This window comes from Schistocerca americana, chromosome 3 (genome assembly GCF_021461395.2).
Source record: "Schistocerca americana isolate TAMUIC-IGC-003095 chromosome 3, iqSchAmer2.1, whole genome shotgun sequence".
NCBI classification, from domain to species: Eukaryota; Metazoa; Arthropoda; class Insecta; order Orthoptera; family Acrididae; genus Schistocerca; species Schistocerca americana.
This window is the reverse complement of record NC_060121.1, coordinates 231,852,350-231,873,619: the sequence shown is the minus strand read 5'-3', so window position 1 is coordinate 231,873,619 and position 21,270 is coordinate 231,852,350. Positions and strand designations below refer to the sequence as shown.

Here is a 21,270-nt window from a genome sequence, read left to right as displayed (position 1 = left end):
ATGGAACCAGTGGGTTCAGGAGGGTAAAACGAAACGCCGTGCTGGATCCCAATGGCCTCGTATCACTAGCAGTCGAGATGACAGGCATCTTATCAGCATGGCTGTAACTGATCGTGCAGCCACGTCTCAAACCCTGAGTCAACAGATGGGGAAGTTTGCAAGACAACAGCCATCTGCACGAACAGTTCAACGAGGTTTGCAGCAACATGGACTATCAGCTCGGAGACCATGGCTATTTTTATCCTTGACGCTGCATCACAGACAGGAGCGTATGCGATGGTATACTCAACGACGAACCTGGGTGCACGAATGGCAAAACGTAATTTTTTCGGATGACCTCAGGTTCTGTTTACAGCATCATGATGTTTGCAACCGTGTTTGGCGACATCGCGGTGAATGCACATTGGAAGCGTGTATTCGTCATCGCCATACTGGCGTATCACTTGGCGTGATGGTATGGGGTGCTTTCGATACACATCTCTGTCACCTCTTGTTCGCATTGACGGCACTTTGAACAGTGGACGTTACATTTCAGATGTGTTACGACCCGTGGCTTTACCCTTCATTCAATCCCTGCGAAACCCTACATTTCAGCAGGATAATGCACGACGACATGTTGCAGGTCCAGTACGGGCCTTTCTGGATACAGAAAATGTTCGGCTGCTGCCCTGGTCAGTACATTCTCCAGATCTTTCACCAACTGAAAACGTCTGGTCAATGGTGGCCAAGCAACTGGCTCGTCACAATACGCCAGTCACTACTCGTGATGAACTGTGGTATCGTGTTGAAGCTGCATGGGCAGCTGTACCTATACACGCCATCCAAGCTCTGTTTGACTCAATGCCCAGGCTTATCAAGGCCATTATTATGGCCAGAAGTGGTTGTTCTGGGTACCGATTTCTCAGGATCCATGCAACCAACTTGCGTGGAAATGTAATCACATGCCAGTTCTAGTATAATATATTTGTCCAATCAATACCCGTTTATCATATGCATTTTTTCTTGGTGTAGCAATTTTAATGGCCAGTAGTGTATATATTGGCGGTTCCACAATTAGGTAAAAATATTTTTAAAATGTCAATGCTGTCAAGTAACTGCGAGTGGAGGACTTACAACATAACACATAACATTAAAATTCTTTTATTGTTTTTTTAAACAAATATTCTGCAACTTGGATAATAAGGAATAAGGAGAGTTGGAAACTCAATAATCTACTTTTTAAATGGAGTAACATAAGCAAAAAATCAATATTTGACAACTCACTCTAATAACAAGACATAAAAGTTATGTGAAGCTGCTTTATAGCATAACTTTTACATCTAACCATTGATCCCTCTCCTTACACAGAGCAATAAGGTATAAAGAAGGCAACAGTCCTCTCCAACGACCTATATTCTGCAGTGCTAGCAATGGACATCCAACTTCAGACTGCTTCCACACATGGCAAACTGTGTGCTTGCTGGCAACCCCATTTTCTTCACTAATATCTGTTAACTTTGTTGCACCAAGGTTCTGTCTGGCAAAGCAGGCAATTCTTTTGAACAACTCAGCAAAATGATGTCATAAGGAGGGTGTCGCAAGACATGTCAGTAATTAGGTGCTGGTGCAAGAATACATACTCGGCACGTTGACATTGCAGAAGTCAACCACAGGGCTTCTGAAAGGAGAAGACCCGCACCATTACAATACTGCCAGGACTGTCAAATTGCCGATATGACAGGAAAAAAAAGAGCAATGGTGTTATAGTTACTCAATGTTTGGGCCTGACACCTTAGCTTGGAGGACATAATTGCTACCGTTTCAGAAATGACAGTGGACCAGGCTACCATATATACAGGTACCACCAAATTTAGAAATTCAGTCTCAGACATTGTTAGCCACTAGTCACAAGGGAGGTATGTGCCAGTCTTTGAGCCAACATTGTCAATGATCTGCTACTGCCGGACACTGTTTTCACTAACCACTAGCCACTGTGTGCTAAATTTGTATGTTACCAACTTGGTGCCTTTCCACTGACAGGCCACACACTTGGTAGCTACCATCTGCTGCCAGCCATGTTCCTGGTGGATCAGAGTTCCAGCATGGGCCATCTATCTGCCCAGCCATCACTGTCCAATCATGCAAATGCTGTCATTGTTCATCAGCCTGTGAGAGCACAAGCATCACCATCACCCTGTGCTGCTGCCACCATCCACGACACATGCCACTCCTCTCCATTCCTGATTCAGCACTACAGCCCCTGTGCTCATGCTGTGGCCAGCCTATGTCGTGGGGAGCATTGGCCACCTTCTTGGTACCATCTTTGTAGCTGTAGCTTGTTATGAAATAAAGTGATTTTTTTTTCAACAAGTACTTTTCCCATGGAAAATCATCACCTGCACCTGACATCACTGCAGCCACACCCAGGGTGGTGAGTTGCAGATATCCTGACCTTATTGCCTACCAGCCACACCTTTCACCACAGCAGTCACTCATCCCATCCTCTACATTCGATGACAGAACTGGTTGCTGCCACCTCTACATCAGCAGCTGTAACGTGCTGCATCAACATGCACTAGGGTTGTGGTATGTGTTGTTTTGACATGCGTAAGGTAATAATCAAAAGCAGATATTCAAACAGAGAATTAGTTACAGTACAAAGTGTTGCGTTAGTATTATATTTGTATTATATTTAAGTGGCTTCCTCATCATTCTATTTTGGTATCTTGTCATTTGTTTTTTGTGGAACTGACCAATGATCCACCATATCAGAGTCAAAGACACATGGTGTTGTCTCTGAGGAAACGCAGAGCACGTTAGCATCTCAATTATCTGCACTGAGAGCAGACAATGTGATCACATGTGAGCAAATAAAAGGCTATGGAAGGGAAAAGCGCTGTACCCAGTTTACCTACTCCCATTTACATAAAGATGAGACAGATGACACGAATGGTTAGACAACTTGAGGGTCTGCGGATAAGAAACAATAGGCATATAGAAGCACTTGAGAGATAAAATAAGAATAGTACCTACACAAAAGCAACAAATCAGCGAGAGAGGTTAATAGTGTGAGTTTAACTGAAGCAGGAGGGAGTAAGATTATGGGATTAACAGCTCCAATATCTTGGGGAAATTCACGGTGTGAAGGAACTGATAATTACAGACAAAATAAATATGTGCTACACTGAAGTACATGATGATGGTGTGAATAGCAACACGGGTAGACCTAATTAGGTGGAGTAGTATCTACATCATTTGGAGATAATAGGTATTGTGTACAACCCGGGGAGCCTAGACCAGGTTTGTCCCTGAATGGCCAAGCACCATGAATACTTGTGCCAATGATTTTCGCATCATGCAGCGCGCAGGTGGAGATGTTAATTTTGCTCTAAACGCTATGAAGGATACACATGAAGCTATTAATCATTTTAATTACACTCCTGGAAATTGAAATAAGAACACCGTGAATTCATTGTCCCAGGAAGGGGAAACTTTATTGACACATTCCTGGGGTCAGATGCATCACATGATCACACTGACAGAACCACAGGCACATAGACACAGGCAACAGAGCATGCACAATGTCGGCACTAGTACAGTGTATATCCACCTTTCGCAGCAATGCAGGCTGCTATTCTCCCATGGAGACGATCGTAGAGATGCTGGATGTAGTCCTGTGGAACGGCTTCCCATGCCATTTCCACCTGGCACCTCAGTTGGACCAGCGTTCGTGCTGGACGTGCAGACCGCGTGAGACGACGCTTCATCCAGTCCCAAACATGCTCAATGGGGGACAGATCCGGAGATCTTGCTGGCCAGGGTAGTTGATTTACATCATCTAGAGCACGTGGGGTGGCACGGGATACATGCGAACGTGCATTGTCCTGTTGGAACAGCAAGTTCCCTTGCCAGTCTAGGAATGGTAGAACGATGGGTTCGATGACGGTTTGGATGTACCGTGCACTGTTCAGCGTCCCCTCGACGATCACCAGTGGTGTACGGCCAGTGTAGGAGATCGCTCCCCACACCATGATGCCGGGTGTTGGCCCTGTGTGCCTCGGTCGTATGCAGTCCTGATTGTGGCGCTCACCTGCACGGCGCCAAACACGCATACGACCATCATTGGCACCAAGGCAGAAGCGACTCTCATCGCTGAAGACGACACGTCTCCATTCGTCCCTCCATTCACGCCTGTCGCGACACCACTGGAGGCGGGCTGCACGATGTTGGGGCGTGAGCGGAAAACGGCCTAACGGTGTGCGGGACCGTAGCCCAGCTTCATGGAGACGGTTGCGAATGGTCCTCGCCGATACCCCAGGAGCAACAGTGTCCCTAATTTGCTGGGAAGTGGCGGTGCGGTCCCCTACGGCACTGCGTAGGATCCTACGGTCTTGGCGTGCATCCGTGCGTCGCTGCGGTCCGGTCCCAGGTCGACGGGCACGTGCACCTTCCGCTGACCACTGGCGACAACATCGATGTACTGTGGAGACCTCACGCCCCACGTGTTGAGCAAATCGGCGGTACGTCCACCCGGCCTCCCGCATGCCCACTATACGCCCTCGCTCAAAGTCCGTCAACTGCACATACGGTTCACGTCCACGCTGTCCCGGCATGCTACCAGTGTTAAAGACTGCGATGGAGCTCCGTATGCCACGGCAAACTGGCTGACACTGACGGCGGCGGTGCACAAATGCTGCGCAGCTAGCGCCATTCGACGGCCAACACCGCGGTTCCTGGTGTGTCCGCTGTGCCGTGCGTGTGATCATTGCTTGTACAGCCCTCTCGCAGTGTCCGGAGCAAGTATGGTGGGTCTGACACACCGGTGTCAATGTGTTCCTTTTTCCATTTCCAGGAGTGTATGTTACAAACATTGTGGATAAGGAAGTGATACATATGCATTTATTTCTGACAGATGTAGATTTGTCATCACTTGTCACATCCTCTTAAGGGCGGAGAGGGGAAGGGATATAAAAGAGGAAAAGCACTTGTAAGAGGAGTGACTGGGCTGGCAAGGCTGAATCCTTACAGAATATGTGCTCGAGGATCAGGAGGTTCTTAAAGTTGATGATACTTGAATGTAATATGCACTAAGGGTAAGGAAGAGAGAAAGAAAAAAAAATTGAGTGAAAACTGATCCTTCACAGTGCACATTGGAACTCAGTGGGACATTGTTCCAGCTGGTGGAGACATCTGCCAATAATGCACTGTCACAAGGTTCTCTTGTCATAAAGGATGAACCAAATGAACACTGTAACAGTCGTTAAGATTCTGTTCACATGATATAGTGCTGAAAGGTACAAGGAACCAGAGCTTTACAAGGATTCAATCTGTAATTAGCTTTGATGAAAGGGGAATAAGGGAAATTACCAGTCAACATATTACATGTAGTAGCACCACAAGTGGTTTTTTGTGTGAGTGTAGTTTTTGGGGTGTGTTCACGGTAAAAATGAAACAAACACTTCTGCTGCAAAGACAAAGTTTCAAATGTTGCACCAAATAAGTGGGTAAAGGAGGCATGAAACAAATTATGGGAAATGCCAAGCATGAGAAATCAGTTGAGTAGATCCATTTGCTCTTAAATGATCTGTTAAGGGAATTTATTAAAAAGAAAGGGTTTCATAATTTTATTTTACTGGTTGCCTGTGTGATGATTCAGTGTAATAATGCCTTTGTGTTAAAAATTAGGTAAGTTCAGTGGGCAAATGGCAAGTCAAGAGGGACGCATTACCATGGAGTAATTGCTCTAGCATGTACAGCAATACCGTGATCAACAATGTAGCAAAGTCATGACAATGAGTGTCTTGATTACTGGTATCATCATAGTTCTGACTCTACTTTGAGTAATCTGTATCTATTTTAGATGCAAGCTGCCCCACACTTGAGCTCATGCATCAGTTGCCAAGGAGACTGGCTTAATATTAGGAATAATAATTACATTAATAAACACTCAATGAAAACTGTGGTTCACTCTGGATTAGAATAAGGAGAATCAGAGAATACTGTATATGTATGTAAAACTGCGAAATGTATTGTTAAGAATTTTTCCAGAAATGTAAACAGTTGATGATCCCATGGACTCAGTCTCCAGAACAGGAGAGGTATGTTGTGCAACAATTCCACTTGGTGAAGCAGATGACCCTTATGTGCTACGGAGGATGTCACAAGATACCTCAGTAACTAGGTACACTGGTGGAAGAACATGTATTCAGCACACTGACATTTTAGAAGTTGCCCCCACAGCTTCTGAAAGAAGTAGTTTCAACACAACTTACGTACTGTCAGGTCTGTGGAGTCGCTGATACAATAGTGAAACTGAGCAATGATATCAGGGTTGCTCAAAAGTTGAGCCTTGCACCTGGTCTTGGAGGGCAAAACTGCCACTGTGTCAGAAACAATATTTGACCAAGCTAGCATATATGCTGCCAGAATTACATGCTCAGTCTGCCATCACCAGGCGCTAGTCACAAGTGGAGGTTCGTGCCAGTCTTCAAGCTAAAATGAGTCAGCAGCTGCCATTGTCTGCCTTCATAAGCCACAGCCTACTGCAGCTGCCCAGCCTTCAACATCTGAGTGGACACACACTGGCCCTATTCTTCACCCTGTGTTGTGCAGGTTCATGCTGTCACAGTTGGCCAACATCCTACACATGCACACAACACTGGCATCCTCCATGTTGGAGCCACGGTTTGATCCTTCTTGGCTAGGTACACTTCGTGCTGAGCAATGGGGACAGGCCAGTTGCCATGGGCACTGATGCTGTCTTGACACAAACTGCTCCAATCCATTCCTCATACAGCACTACAGCCATCATGCTGACAGCAACACCTTAACAGCTGCTGCCATTACTGTTGCTGAACGATGGCACAATGCACTGTCTGTCTGCAAGGCCAAGGCCAGCCTATGTCTCTGTAGCTGGTTATGAAATAACAAAGGGGCCTTTCCAACCAATACTGATCACATAATGGATCATCACCTGGCAACTGCAACCAAACAACTGCAGCCATACCCAGGACGGTGAAGTGCTTACATCAGCAATCTCTTGAACACTACAATGATTGTACAACGTGCACTTGTATACCCTCAAGTCTACTGTCACCTAGCTGCACCACTGTACGTGGAGTGTTTGTTTCCGTAAATGGGCCCCTGGGATGTGAGCACATTAAGTACATAATTCCCTTATTTTTGGATCCAGGCTATAAACCAGCATCATACCTGCCTAACAACAACTAATTGACTGATAGTTGAGCATGGAAGAGAATGATGATATCGGTTCTCCATAACCCGTTTGTGCAGTATGACTGAGTGCAACAGCTGTGAAATTAGACTTGCATGTGATCATATGTCCACAGTTAGTGTGCAGTACTGATTATATTTTGCAAGATCACATAATAGCTCAGCACTTTTCAGTTTATTTTTGCTGCCAGCTCCAAGTAGTTTGCTGCTTGAAATAAATACATTCCACAGGGAACAGAATGAAAGCAAATCTACATTTATGGACACAATTGTCATTTACACATGCTGTAATTAGTATCCAACACACGTTAGCAAAATTACCACAGTACACTGAATGTCTGACCAATCTCATTCTCTTACTGGTTCTCACTGCAGTTGTTGTCTTGTAAACAATGAGATGTTAATCACTATTATTTTAATTCATGCATAGTGAAGTTAGAGCTATATATTTCATTTTTTTGTTCAACCAATGTTGTTATTCCTTTTGTTAGTAATAAATTAAGTTTTAATTGTATGTAACCAATACGAGAAATTTAATATGTTGCTCTATAATCAAAAGGAATGGCTATGTCTGCTCAACAACAAAAAATACAGGCTAAAAAAAATATATACATATACATAAATACACAAATATTCCACACGTCCAGGGCCTCGCTGCGATGGAGCATTTCCTTTCACGCCGATCACCTGCCACCCTACCTAAAACCTCTTTCCTCATCACCTTAGCCAGCTTCATCCTGACCCACAACTTCTTCACTTTTGAAGGCCAGACATACCAACAATTAAAGGGAACAGCCATGGGTACCAGGATGGCCCCCTCGTACGCCAACCTATTCATGGGTCGCTTAGAGGAAGTCTTCTTGGTTACCCAGGCCTGCCAACCCAAAGTTTGGTACAGATTTATTGATGTCATCTTCATGATCTGCACTCACAGTGAAGAAGAACTCCAGAATTTCCTCTCCAACCTCAACTCTTTTGGTTCCATCAGATTCACCTGGTCCTACTCCAAATCCCATGCCACTTTCCTTGACGTTGACCTCCACCTGTCCAATGGCCAGCTTCACACGTCCGTCCACATCAAACCCACCAACAAGCAACAGTACGTCCATTATGACAGCTGCCACCCATTCCACATCAAACGGTCCCTTCCCTACAGCCAAGGTCTTCGTGGCAAACGAATCTGCTCCAGTCCGGAATCCCTGAACCATTACACCAACAACCTGACAACAGCTTTCACATCCCGCAACTACCCTTCCGACCTGGTACAGAAGCAAATAACCAGAGCCACTTCCTCATCCCCTCAAACCCAGAATCCCCCACAGAAGAACCACAAAAGTGCCCCACTTGTGACAGGATACTTTCCGGGACTGGACCAGACTCTGAATGTGGCTCTCCAGCAGGGATACAACTTCCTTCGTAACCTGTTAGTTCATCCCTATGAAATCCCCAAACCACCTTCCCTACCCTCTGGCTCCTATCCTTGTAACCGCCCCCGGTGTAAAACCTGTCCCATGCACCCTCCTACCACCACCTACTCCAGTCCTGTAACCCAGAAGGTGTACACGATCAAAGGCAGAGCCACATGTGAAAGCACCCACGTGATTTACCAACTGACCTGCCTACACTGTGATGCATTCTATGTGGGAACGACCAGCAACAAACTGTCGATTCGCATGAATGGACACAGGCAGACAGTGTTTGTTGGTAATGAGGATCACCCTGTGGCTAAACATGCCTTGGTGCACGGCCAGCACATCTTGGCACAGTGTTACACCGTCCGGGTTATCTGGATACTTCCCACCAACACCAACCTATCCGAACTCCGGAGATGGGAACTTGCTCTTTAATATATCCTCTCTTCCCGTTACCCACCAGGCCTCAATCTCCGCTAATTTCAAGTTGCCGCCACTCACACCTCACCTGTCATTCAACATCATCTTTGCCTCTGCACTTCCGCCTCGACTGACATCTCTGCCCAAACTCTGTCCTTAAATATGTCTGCTTGTGTCTGTATATGTGTGGATGGATATGTGTGTGTGTGTGCGAGTGTATACCCGTCCTTTTTTCCCCCTAAGGTAAGTCTTTCCGCTCCCGGGATTGGAATAACTCCTTACCCTCTCCCTTAAAACCCACTTCCTTTCGTCTTTCCCTCTCCTTCCCTCTTTCCTGATGAGGCAACAGTTTGTTGCAAAAGCTTGAATTTTGTGTGTATGTATGTGTCTGTGTTTCTATCGACCTGCCAGCGCTTTCGTATGGTAAGTCACATCATCTTTGTTTTTAAATATATTTTTCCCGTGTGGAATGTTTCCCTCTATTATATATATAATTTGAAAATGAATAAATTAAAAAAATTATGCAACTGACAGCTTATACTTCTGCTTTTGTGATATTCACAGCCTTGAAAATTATATCTGGTGTAGTATATCATTCGGAGTGGTGCTCTATACAAAATTTCAACACCTATTTTACGTACAAACTTTATCTTTTCTTGGTTGTCTTATTTATTTGTTGTGAACATCACACACCTTGATTGTTTGCTTCCGCTTATTTCAAGACTGAATTTGAATGGTGGATTTGAGTTAATTGATGTTTTTTTCTGTCACAATTTTTTTCTTATTTCTTAACATTATGTTAAAATCTGTTTTAAGCAAAGGTGAAATGTAACTTAAGTACAAGAACCCACTTAAAGAGTTTTCACAACTGCTACCAACCCTAATATTATATCCAACTGTCCATGGACCACTGACTATGCACTCAAGACATACAACAGTTTCTGGACCTTCTTTCCTGTTTCACATTCACTTTTCTGCTATCAACCACAGTGCAGTAGACACAAGACTTCTCTTTTATCTCACAGTTTTACTGTCAATTAAATATTAAGGCACCCAGAGTCAATAGCTCACCTAAAAATTTGATTTTGGATAATCAACTTATATCAAATCACAAGATGTTTTCATCAAAATAAAAAGCTGAGCAGGCAGAAATGAGGTATTTTCAACAAAATGTAAAGCTGAATGGCAAGAAAAAAACAGTAGCTCAACATCAGATATCCAAAAATGGTTATTGTCAGAAAAGAAAACTCTGATCACAGGAATCAATACTGTGATCAATAATCATATTGTGATAATTTCTTTATGTTATCTTTCTGTAAGCAATATGTGGGAAACAAATGAAATATTTTGCAGAAAATGTCTTCCAAGCTAGTCATGGAGGATAACACAGGGCACTGTTTAGTTTGTCTACTGGGAAAATTACTACTAAGTTGTACATATGACATTAACACAAACAATTCAAAAATATTGCAGACCACATGCAACTCCTGCATTCATCTTATTATTAGGTTACACTGAAATATGAAATTTATTACTAAATATGAAATGTATTATTTTGCCAACAGGCAGCAGAACACAGATTCCTTGTTGCTTACATAAAAAGATCAAAAACACGGGTCCTTTCATCCAAATATGGGGACATTTTAGAAATAATTCACCTATCAATTTCATATGGAATATCTGTAAACAAACATTGAGAGGTGAGGTGGATAATCCTACAGTGTAAGAATGATCATCTCACAAACTAACAGAAAAATCCTGGTCATCATGTTTACCAGGTATGTCCAAAAACCCACTTAAAACAGGATGTAGTTTCTACTTTTTTTTTTCCTTCCACTTCACACATCTAGAGTATACTAAAATGCTATCTTGATCCCAGTACCATTGAAGTGTAGGGCTGACAAAAATTCAATTTTCAATATTTCACACAGTTACTGAATCAATTTAAAATGCTGTCATAATCTGCTCATTAAGATGTATAATCTAATGTGAAAAGGTTAATACAATAAGACAAGTATTACAATTAGAAGCCATGTGTTTGCCTTGAGGCAGTGTAACTGATGGCATGCAAATACAAAGACTTCATTAATCCAGTTTTTGAGAATAAGAACACTTAGCAACTTCCAACACAAACTTTGCACATAATTCAAAACCTTTCCTAGGCTGCCTCTTACTTAGATGCATAAAGACAAATATTTAATAGATTAAATCATTTGTAAAGTCATCAGATGCTTGACAATGTTTCTTTTGCCATGACAGTAAGATGTCTGACGTGTACTCATAACAAGCTGCAGAGTTATACCATTGTCAGTCACTGTATGCTACCTGCCTGACAGTGGTCAATTCATAATGTTAACATACTGCCCTCCTTTTCCACCATGAAATGATTTGCCCAGCAAGGAACTACAATGATCTATAGTCTTTTCCTACAAACACCCTGAAAATCAAATGAAATTTCTGAAAATTCTATGCCTTGTAAAGTTGCAGTTTTGATTCACATTCCTTGCCACCCAATTTTAATCATATTTTGTAGGTCATCAGGTTTCTCTCACTGTTTCAAAACTATACACTGCACACGTTGAACCATCACTTTGTTTCTTCCTCTATGAGTTATTATGACTGTAATTTTTAAATGACCTCAATGAAAGAAAGTATCTACCAATACAATTTTCAAGCTGTATCGCTCCTAATGCTTTATGGGGTTGGCACATTGTTCTTGGCAATGTTAGCGGTAGTGGGCTGCCAGATGCCCTTCCTATCACCACACATGCATAGGGTGACCCCAAAAAAACTTCCCACATTTTAAAGGAAAATACAACAAAATGAAAGAGAGAGAGGAACTTGTTTATACAAAAATATACAATGGATATGAGAAGTGCAAAAGATGCTTGGTAAGAGTTGTTATCTGTAACCAATATGCGTTAAAGGACAAGGCCCGATATCTATCATCAACTAAAGTGTAATGTCTTGTGGAACAGCTGCCATCTCCGTTTGAATTACTCTCGAGGTCTGCAAGAGTGTGGGGCCAATATGCATAAACCTTAACATCCAGGTGGCCTTAAAGAAAAATAAATAAATAATAAAAAATCACTTGGAATCAAGATTTGGTGAACAGGGCAGCCAAGCAACATCCCAGCATAATGAGATTGGTTTTCCAGGAAACGGATCTCTGTGCACTCTTATCGATAACCCTGCTGTGCACTGCAACAGCATCTTGTTGGAACCACAAACCACAGTTATCTTGTTCTAAGTTCTTAGGTTGAATCTGGATGAAATGCTCAAGTATGGCAACATAATGGTGGCATGCTACAGTAACTGTTTCACACTCATTTTTAAAAAATATGGACTAATAATGCCACCTCTGTAAATTGCACAAGAGTCATATTATCAGAGTGCAATGGTCTTTTGTGCAGGATTTGGGGGTTATGATGAGACCAATAGCCAAAATTTTGTTTGTTTAGACACGACCACTTCAGTGGAAATCTGCTTCATCATACACAAAAGCATCTTCTGGGCCCCTTTGAAGGATGTACACTAATTATTGTTGGCGGCATTAAGTTCTTGGACAAGCATAGTAGTAGTAGTTGTGTGGTGTGTGTGTGAGAGAGAGAGAGAGAGAGAGAGAGAGAGAGAGAGAGAGAGAGAGACAGACAGAGACAGAGACAGAGAGAGAGACAGAGACAGAGAGAGAGAGAGAGAGAGAGAGAGTGCACTTGTGCTCCCAAGGAAGTCAAATAGGTGCAGCATGCTTCCTTGCAGAACACTGGGAACTGCAGAACAGATTGTCTCTCAGCTTCACTATTGTCCAGCATATTAGCAGTTTTTGGTTGAACAGATGGTTTCACTTCCAGTACTGAACACATTGTTAGGAAATTCTTGAACCACTGCGAGACAGTCTTCATAACAGGAACAATTTTATTTCACAGAACAGCAAACCTTACATGAAAAATTCTTTGCACTGCAATCACAGAATGATTGCTTTTGAAAAATTTTCAGCTGAATACACATGATGAGCTCCTGACCAAACGATAATAACGAACAAACATGGCAGGAGAGAGATGAGTGACACCACTTCTCTTGCCCTTCCAATTTGTTCCCTCTCCCAGTGAAAAAATTACAGCCAATCAAAATTTGGGAGGTTTTGTTGGGTAAATGGGGTTTTATTCGCAGTCAGTGTCCATTGTGTCATTGCCACAGATTATTGCAGAGCAATTCATTCATAACACAGTATGTAGTTTACAAGCTGTTTTCAATACCATTTCATAGTTTTTAATAAATCATTTTCTATTTGGAATATTTTGTCTTACTCATTTTCAAATAGAGTTTTTTGGGCCATCATTAAGCACAATTTTAATATCTCAAATCTGTGTACATATCTTACTGTTCACTGGATTACAATATTACATGTATTTTGCAAGTAAATTCTTTCATAAGAAAACTAGTTACCTGCAACTATAGCGATGAACTGAAGCCTTGTTAATATAACTGACTGCAGATATTACTCATCCATAACTTGAATACAACATGAATAAATTAGCTCTAACATAAGTTGTGCCACACACATTCCAGTGAAAGGCAGTAAGCAGGAATGTCAAATGAAACCATCTCTTACATTCATCTATAAGTGAAACATATGGCATACGAGACTGTGGTAGAAATACTGAAAAATTTTAACTATTACCCTTGTGAAGAACTATGCCTAGAATAAAAAGGTTTAAGAAATTAAAGAATAAGTTTTTAGAGTAGTATCTAGGAAAGACATACAGCTACCCGTCCTTTCCAAATGTAGAGATTATGAAGAAAAGCTTATCCTAACATGTGCAAACCCTTATAAGCGGAAATTTCTCCCGTACTCCATTCTTCATGAATGGAACAAAAAGAAATAACCACAATCTACTGTGCAAAGTGCCAGTTTCTCTTCATGTAACAAGATTTGCAGAGTACAGCTGTAGATGTACGACGTCACTATGTACAAGAATACAAATTTTGCATAGTGCAATGAAAAGAACAGCCTTCTCACTGCAAAAGTTTGATGTCTAGTTTCAGTCATTAAAAGCAAAATAAAGTGATTGATACATTTGGCATATGGTTCTGTAGTAAATACGAAAATAAAATATTTCAAATGCTAAGGATGCACAACAAATACCACACAAAGGATGCAGAGGGAAGAATTGTGTCACTCCAAAAATCAATGAAAGGAGATTAATCCTTTGAGACAATTTACATTAATGTTCACAAGATATTTAGACATTCAAGAAATGTCTGAAATGTTGAAGCCTAAATATACTGTACACAGTGTTAAAAACTAGCAGATCATAGATATTGTTTATTTTAGGTACAGGTACACTGCATACAGTGTATTAAGAAATTTTATTTTAGTCAGAGCATAAATATTCTTTATTTTCGGTACATGTACAATGGTTAACTGTATTTGGACAAGATTTTTTCCTTTTTTTAATATCTAACAGTTTGTTAATAGCTGAAGCTAGTGTATGTCTATTAAAATTCCATGAAAGAAATTGCTAACCATTCATGTCCTAACTTTTTAGCTTCTCTTGCACTTTGTAATGTCATTTTGATAAGTTCTGTTATAAGAATGTTGTGTTGCAAACTTCCCAATGTAGCGGCTGCTTAGTATTTTTCCCCCCTTTTCCTTGTGCAATCATAATTAATATTCTCTCACTTGAAGTTACACTTGTCATTTTATATTTCGAACGAAGTCATCGCAATATTAATTCAGTGGTATACTCATTTCAGACATAAGCAAATACCTCACAGTAAAATGAGTCATCTAAATCAATGTCTATAATGTTCGTCATCAAAAGAAGGTAACTGATGTGACTATTTTATTTAAAACATGCAATTAATGATACCAACGAGTTACAAAACACAAAAGTATATTTACTTGAAATTAATACATGTTTTAAGTAAGAGCTTGATTTTTTCTGCAAAACAAAAATTATGTTCAAGCTGTTTACTATTACACAAATGTAATTATTCTCTGTACAGCAAATATGTCAATAAGAATATGAACTGACTGACTATTCATTCATGCCACATGCCACCATTCTTCCAGTAGGCCTAATTGTTTATTTTATACTATGGCAAAGCTACGCAGCTATGACATCCTCCTGGAGGGGGAAGTATCACATGAAAGTCAGTTATTGATGTGGGCAGGTTCAGATGCAAAGAACTGATGACACCAGAACACAGATGCTGGTATCAGAATATTCTGTCTGATGGCAACAGTTGAGAAACTTGACAATGTTACACACCAAAACCATACAAAACAGTATCAATTGCACATGCTGATCACTCAAAACAATGTATAAGATGAGGGTTTTTTGTGTTTGCTGACATCAGCAACTGTACCACCATTTTGGTAATTCCAGACAAAACTAGCAATACCAACAGTTCATTAACATTTGGTACAAAATTAATTTCGATTTGATTGCCTATTTTTAATTAACACAAACATCTGAGTTTTGAAATTCAAATATATTATATTAGTCTGATCAACACTAGGCTATACACACTTAAATGATATTATAAAGCACGAATCAGCAGTCTTTTAAACTGAAAGAGAACGCAAATGACATTAAAGATAATATAGTAAAAACATGCACTTAAGTTTTTTTCATTAAATATTTGATTGCCATCATTTTAATGTACAAAAAGTCAAGGATGGCATACTCTAATATCCCAAATTTGTAATGTCAGATTTAAGTGCACCATAATCTGAACCTGCACCACTTTAACTTAATTACATGCATATTTACAGTTATTGCAACAGGACAATATATTTACAGTAATGAATTACGGCTATCAAGCTAAAACATGAGAGTTATAGGTATGCAACATACCTTCTTTATGTTCACTCATTTTTCTCTTTGCGATCATTTGGTCTTTAACATTTCTACTCCTCTTCCTTTGCTCCTTTTCATGACTGTTTTGTGAATCCAGTGACTGTGGGTCATTAGAGTAACTTGACTGAAATGAATTACACTTTGATGAGAGTTCTGGATTAGAACTAGAATTTCGCCTCAACTGAATTGTTGATCGCTGAAGACTTTTCCCTCGGCTGTCTTTTGCATTTTTCTTCTGCTTCTCTGGTTCGTCTTCCTTATCCAATTTTTGTCTTTTCCTCTCACTTCCTTCATCTTCCTGATGACTGCTGTCCCTGGACATCCATTCAGTTCTTTTTCCTTTGCTTCTCATGTTTTCAGTGTCAGATGTGTCAGAAGTCACATCGGATGTATAACTGCTTTCTTCCCAGTCTTCATCCTGCTGACTTTGTTTCAAAACTTTAGTACTGGTACCAGATATATCTGCATTTTTAGCAATTCGCTTCCTGCGCACTTTCTTCTGTGCATCTGTATCTGCGGATTTTTCAGTGCTTTTGCTTTTTGTAACAGATATTCGTCTCTCTTCATTAAGGAATTTCATGTACCCATCCAAAAATCCACTACGATTTTGTAAAAAATACTTTTGTTTTGACATCTTAACATCTTGTTCAAGAGTCATTGGACTGTAAACAGAACTATCTTCCAATAGACATTCTAAATCATCCTCTATGTTAATTAAGGTGACTTTTCGATTTATTTCATTAAAGGATTCTGCAAAATCTGATGGTTGTTGAGATGCAGACTTCATTTCTGATGACATGTTGACAACCTCTGAAATCTGTCGAATGCTGTCAGAAGATTGTTGAACACTAGGAAGATCTGTAACAACTGGCTGTGTCACAGAAGCTGTTGCAGACTGACATTCATTATCAGACTTATCAATGGAATCCTGAAATGTATCTGATCTTTCTTTGAGTACATTTTCACACACTACACTTGCTTTTGGTGAAACCAACTTTTCATTCAAAGAATTGTTCCTTGAATCAGTATCTTGTTGCTCTCTATTTCTGTCAATGTGTGTGACATAGGAGCTGGCACTGTTTTGAGTCACTGCCTCTTCAGCGGACACTAGTTGCTGTCCTTCAGAGGTGGCCCTAATAAGGTGAGAAGAATGCTCTTTTGTCTGAGCCTCTGTGAGTTCACCAGTAGATAGTAATCCTGTACACAGAGGTTCACCTTCTTGCTGTAGTGCTGCACTGTAACCTGTGGCAGCATGCTTGTCAATATCATTACTCGCCTGCTCACTACAGGATGAACTGCTTTCAATATAACCTTCTTGCTCCATAGATACTGAAGGCTCTAAAATGTCCTGAGGTTGGAGAAGTGTTGATGTCTGTGGCAAATTGGGTGTTTGCACTACTGATAACATGGTAGCGGTACTACTATCTCCACCATCTCTCTCTTTGATGCATACCTTATAATATGGACTGGATTCATCTTCAACACTTTGTTCCTTCATTTGTAGTGTCACGTTTTGCTTTCGGCAGGTATTATCTTGCCGATTTCCTTTTCCATGCAAACCACTGTCTTCGTTATAACCATCTTTGATGTCACATTCATCTAATTTTTGTCTCTGTGCAACACCTGTTGAGCCCGATGTACGATTTATTACATGGTGACTAGGGATTTGTGATTTAGGCAGTACTCTTAATGAGTTTGTTGAGCATGGCTCACTGTCTGCAGAATGGCTTACTATTTTTGGCCTTTCATCAACAGTAGGGCATTGCCGTAAAGACACCTCTGGAGACAATGGCTGGACATAAGATGCAGAAGGCACCATACCTACTGGACTGTGGTAAACAGGATACGCAGGACTCGAAGCATGAGCATGGGGGCTTGGATTGTGACTATGGGGACTGGGATTGTGACCAAGGGGACTTGGAACATGACCACGAGGACTCTGAACGTGACAGAGAGGGCTTGGAACGTGGCTGAGGGGGCTCGGAACATGACCAAGAGGGCTCGGAACATGACCAAGAGGGCTCGGAACATGACCAAGAGGGCTCGGAACATGACCAAGAGGGCTCGGAACATGACCAAGAGGGCTCGGATGCGACTGCGTACTAGCTGGGCTTTGTGTTTGTGTAAGATTTCCACAATCAGACTGACCGTGTTTCAATGAATCATTTGCAATACAGAGCAATGGCTCAGAATAAGATTTTGTTTCTGTTGTTGAAAAAGATGGTGAACTACCATAATTGGCACTATCAACAAGGGAGCTGCTGTATTGCTGCATATGAAATGATGCATCACTGTTAGGCTGACGCTTATGAACTGTTTGCTGTAATACACCAAGGGCACGTTTGCCATGCTGCTCTTCTACACCAAGACTTGTTGGAACTGACCCAGAACTAATACTAGTTGAACATGATCCACCATTTTCATTGCGTGTAAAGGTAACTGTTTGTCTTCCATTATTCAATGGAGAGAAATTAACAGGCGGAGATTGACTGTGTTCTTCTGGTAAAGGTGCTTGTGTCATGTGCTCAGAAGAATTAAATTCTGAATACAATTTCGTATCAAGTGAAGCTTGATGGTACGGTGTGGGTAGCTGTGCAGGAGAAACAAATCCTTTTCCACTGCTAACAAAATCAGAGACCCCTGGTAGTTGCTGCTGGCATTTATTGTTGTCATTTCGATAAGTTGTTGCACAAACAACTGAAGTACTGTCCCGAGATGAGACAGCCCCTACATTACTGAATGTTGCTGGAGAATGCTGATAAAATGTGGCACTAGTTGCTGCACTGGAGGCAGGTGTAAAAGCTGTTCTACCAGGGGACAGTAATGTGTCCGGTTTCCTGATCTGTATTTTATTGTAATCACTTGAAGATTTACTGTATTCCAAAGCTGGTGAGAGCTGAGAGTTCATATTATTTAAATTCTGATTTGGGGTAAATTGTACATTGAAGTCTCCTTCACAAATGGAACTGCCCTTCTCCACCCCATTTCCAACAGTTTCATGTGGTAATATACCAAATGGACTTGGTATTTGGACATTTGTCTGATGTGACCAAGACGGGGTTGATGATAGTGATGATGGTGATCCTGCTGCCTGCTGTTCAAAATATGTGCTACTCTGTTGTTTTTCTCTGACTCTTGTTATTTCTGATTCAAGTGCATTTTGCTTGGTCGCTGAAGTATGTTGTAAAGAATGCTTTGAAGGGTTACTTGTGGCACAGGGGCCATAATTAGCCAGTTTTTGTTCAGGATGGTGAAATAAAGTTGAGAAAACTGGATCATACGATCCAGACGTTTGTGTAAGAAAGCTCCCTGAGCCAAATGCTGCTGTCATGGAAGTGTGGCCCATGAGTTCTCTGTTAGGCATGCTAGTAGAACTATGAGCAGTTTGCAAAAGAAGCTGGGAATTTGCTGATTGCAACCCTGTTACTGCTGTATTTTCCAAACTGTTGTTCCCTGTTGGTGAAGCATGATGGGGGGATCCAAAATTGCCACGTCCACTAGGAGCAGTCCCCTGATAACTGCCTGCTGTACCCGTTAGCCTAGTGTATGAAGGATTATATGTTGCCCACGGCCCCAATGGATCCATTGCTGTTCTGTGCCTATGACAATTATTTCATATCTTTCCAATACTAAGCAATCTACAACATGTAGAAATATTGTGCAATCCCTTCAAGTGCCCAAATTTGACTCAAGTTTGCAGTGACTTGAAAAACACTTTGAAAATGATGCAGTTCATTATAACTCTTCCTCCATGATCGCAGCACATCCATCCTCCAAGAGTAGTCCATAATGACTTACTGGCCATATCAATGCACACTGCATTTTTGTATCACCTGCAAACAATAATATTTATAAAAATTCAGCCTTTCACTCTTCTGTACATTAATATAAGGATAGTTACTCTAAAAACATCCAACAAAACTCACCACAACAAAAAAACATGAAAATTATACGTAGGGGCTGATTTTAAGGATTTTAATAGGGCCTAGTTTATTCTGTAATGTTTCAGCATTCAGATACTAACAGAAGGTACTACAATAATCTGTGCTTCATAAATATTTATCAGTTTTGAATAAATTTATGGGGCATTATGTTATGAATAATCTAGTGTTCCTACTCACTGAAGCACACAAAAATCCCCAGATGTTAAATTCAAACAACATATCTTAGGTAAGATTTAAACGGAGATAAAGTGAAGTAAGGGCTCACTTATAAGTAAACTAAATGCACGTAATTACAATGTCATACTAAATCATCTCAGGACTTTACTGTCATTTTATACAACCATGTATATATTATAGGTCTTTTCGGACATAAATCGGGTACAATACATGTTTTACCAAAAATGAATTTTATCCTTTCTTAGTTTTACCCTGCCTAAACGCAAAAAGAAATTGAATGATCACAACAGAGAAAAGTATCTTCTTGCCTACTCACCTACACATCCCGGCTTTTCTCGAAAATGACAGTTGCAAACGTTGTTGTTACACAGTCACAAACAAAACACCCTTTACAACGGTGTCACAAGAAACTGAAATCAATTTTCAGGTTTATCATAACATAAACATACGTTTGTATCCACCACACGTACTGTTCATCTAATCTTCCTTCTCGATCGTCAACCTATATGACGTAATCCCGCGGTAAACCAACACAAATGACTTTAAAACAGACGCGTAATTTGACAAAAAGAACTATATTTAGTAATGCGATATTATCAACTGCGACCCGACTTGTTTACGATGCGTCAGTCCACCACTGCCGTATCCTTCATAGACTTTACCACTACGCATCTCTAACATCTGTGTTGTTTTCGGCACCATTTCAGACAGCTCGCTGAAGCGCTGAACCTTCCATCTACATGCAGACACCTCATGCAAGCCGTAGGCATTTCTTGTCACGCACTTAGAGCTCAATGAAGGATAATGAAATATCAGTGATAAAGATAAAATCGATCCATCGTAAGGATGTAGTAAAATCGAAAAATTGAATGAGTATCCCGCCAGTCGACAGGTATCTCAGCTTCTAATGTTTCATCATGTTACAAGATGTTCATGTTGAGTATGCTTATTATTACTGTCATAACATATCGACAGCTAAAACTTATATTGACAAAGTAGATAATCGCTTCGGAATGCAAATACTGAGTGAGGCCTGCAACTTATACGGAGATGTTTAGTCATAAAATTCGTATGAGCTCAGAGATACTGTAGCCGTGAAATGAGAAAAGGTATACCTCGATTTAAAAATTGCATATTATCAATTTTTAAATAATTCCTGAGATTAGACTTCCACTCGTCAGTTTCCTTTAGTACCTTACTGGTTGATGGAATTTATTTTCTTTCTTGGCCATCTGTTTG

At 40.9% G+C, this 21,270-nt stretch overlaps 1 protein-coding gene across 3 annotated transcripts in view; it reads right to left on the bottom strand.

The window, feature by feature from the left end:
- LOC124605480 overlaps positions 1–20,866 on the bottom strand; it is a 136,674-nt gene extending 115,808 nt beyond the window's left edge. The window contains exons 1-2 of one of the 3 annotated variants that reach the window (XR_006978650.1): positions 20,348–20,866; positions 15,908–19,743 (exon numbers count right to left, since the gene is read on the bottom strand). Coding sequence is in view for 2 of the 3 variants with exons in the window: in XM_047137201.1 (XP_046993157.1) it covers positions 15,908–19,496 (3,589 nt within the window). In the remaining variant the exon portion in view is untranslated. The remainder of the gene's footprint in view (positions 1–15,907; positions 19,744–20,347) is intronic. The other 2 variants (XM_047137201.1, XM_047137199.1) reach the window with 2 other exon arrangements.
- Between the last annotated feature and the right edge of the window lie 404 nt (positions 20,867–21,270).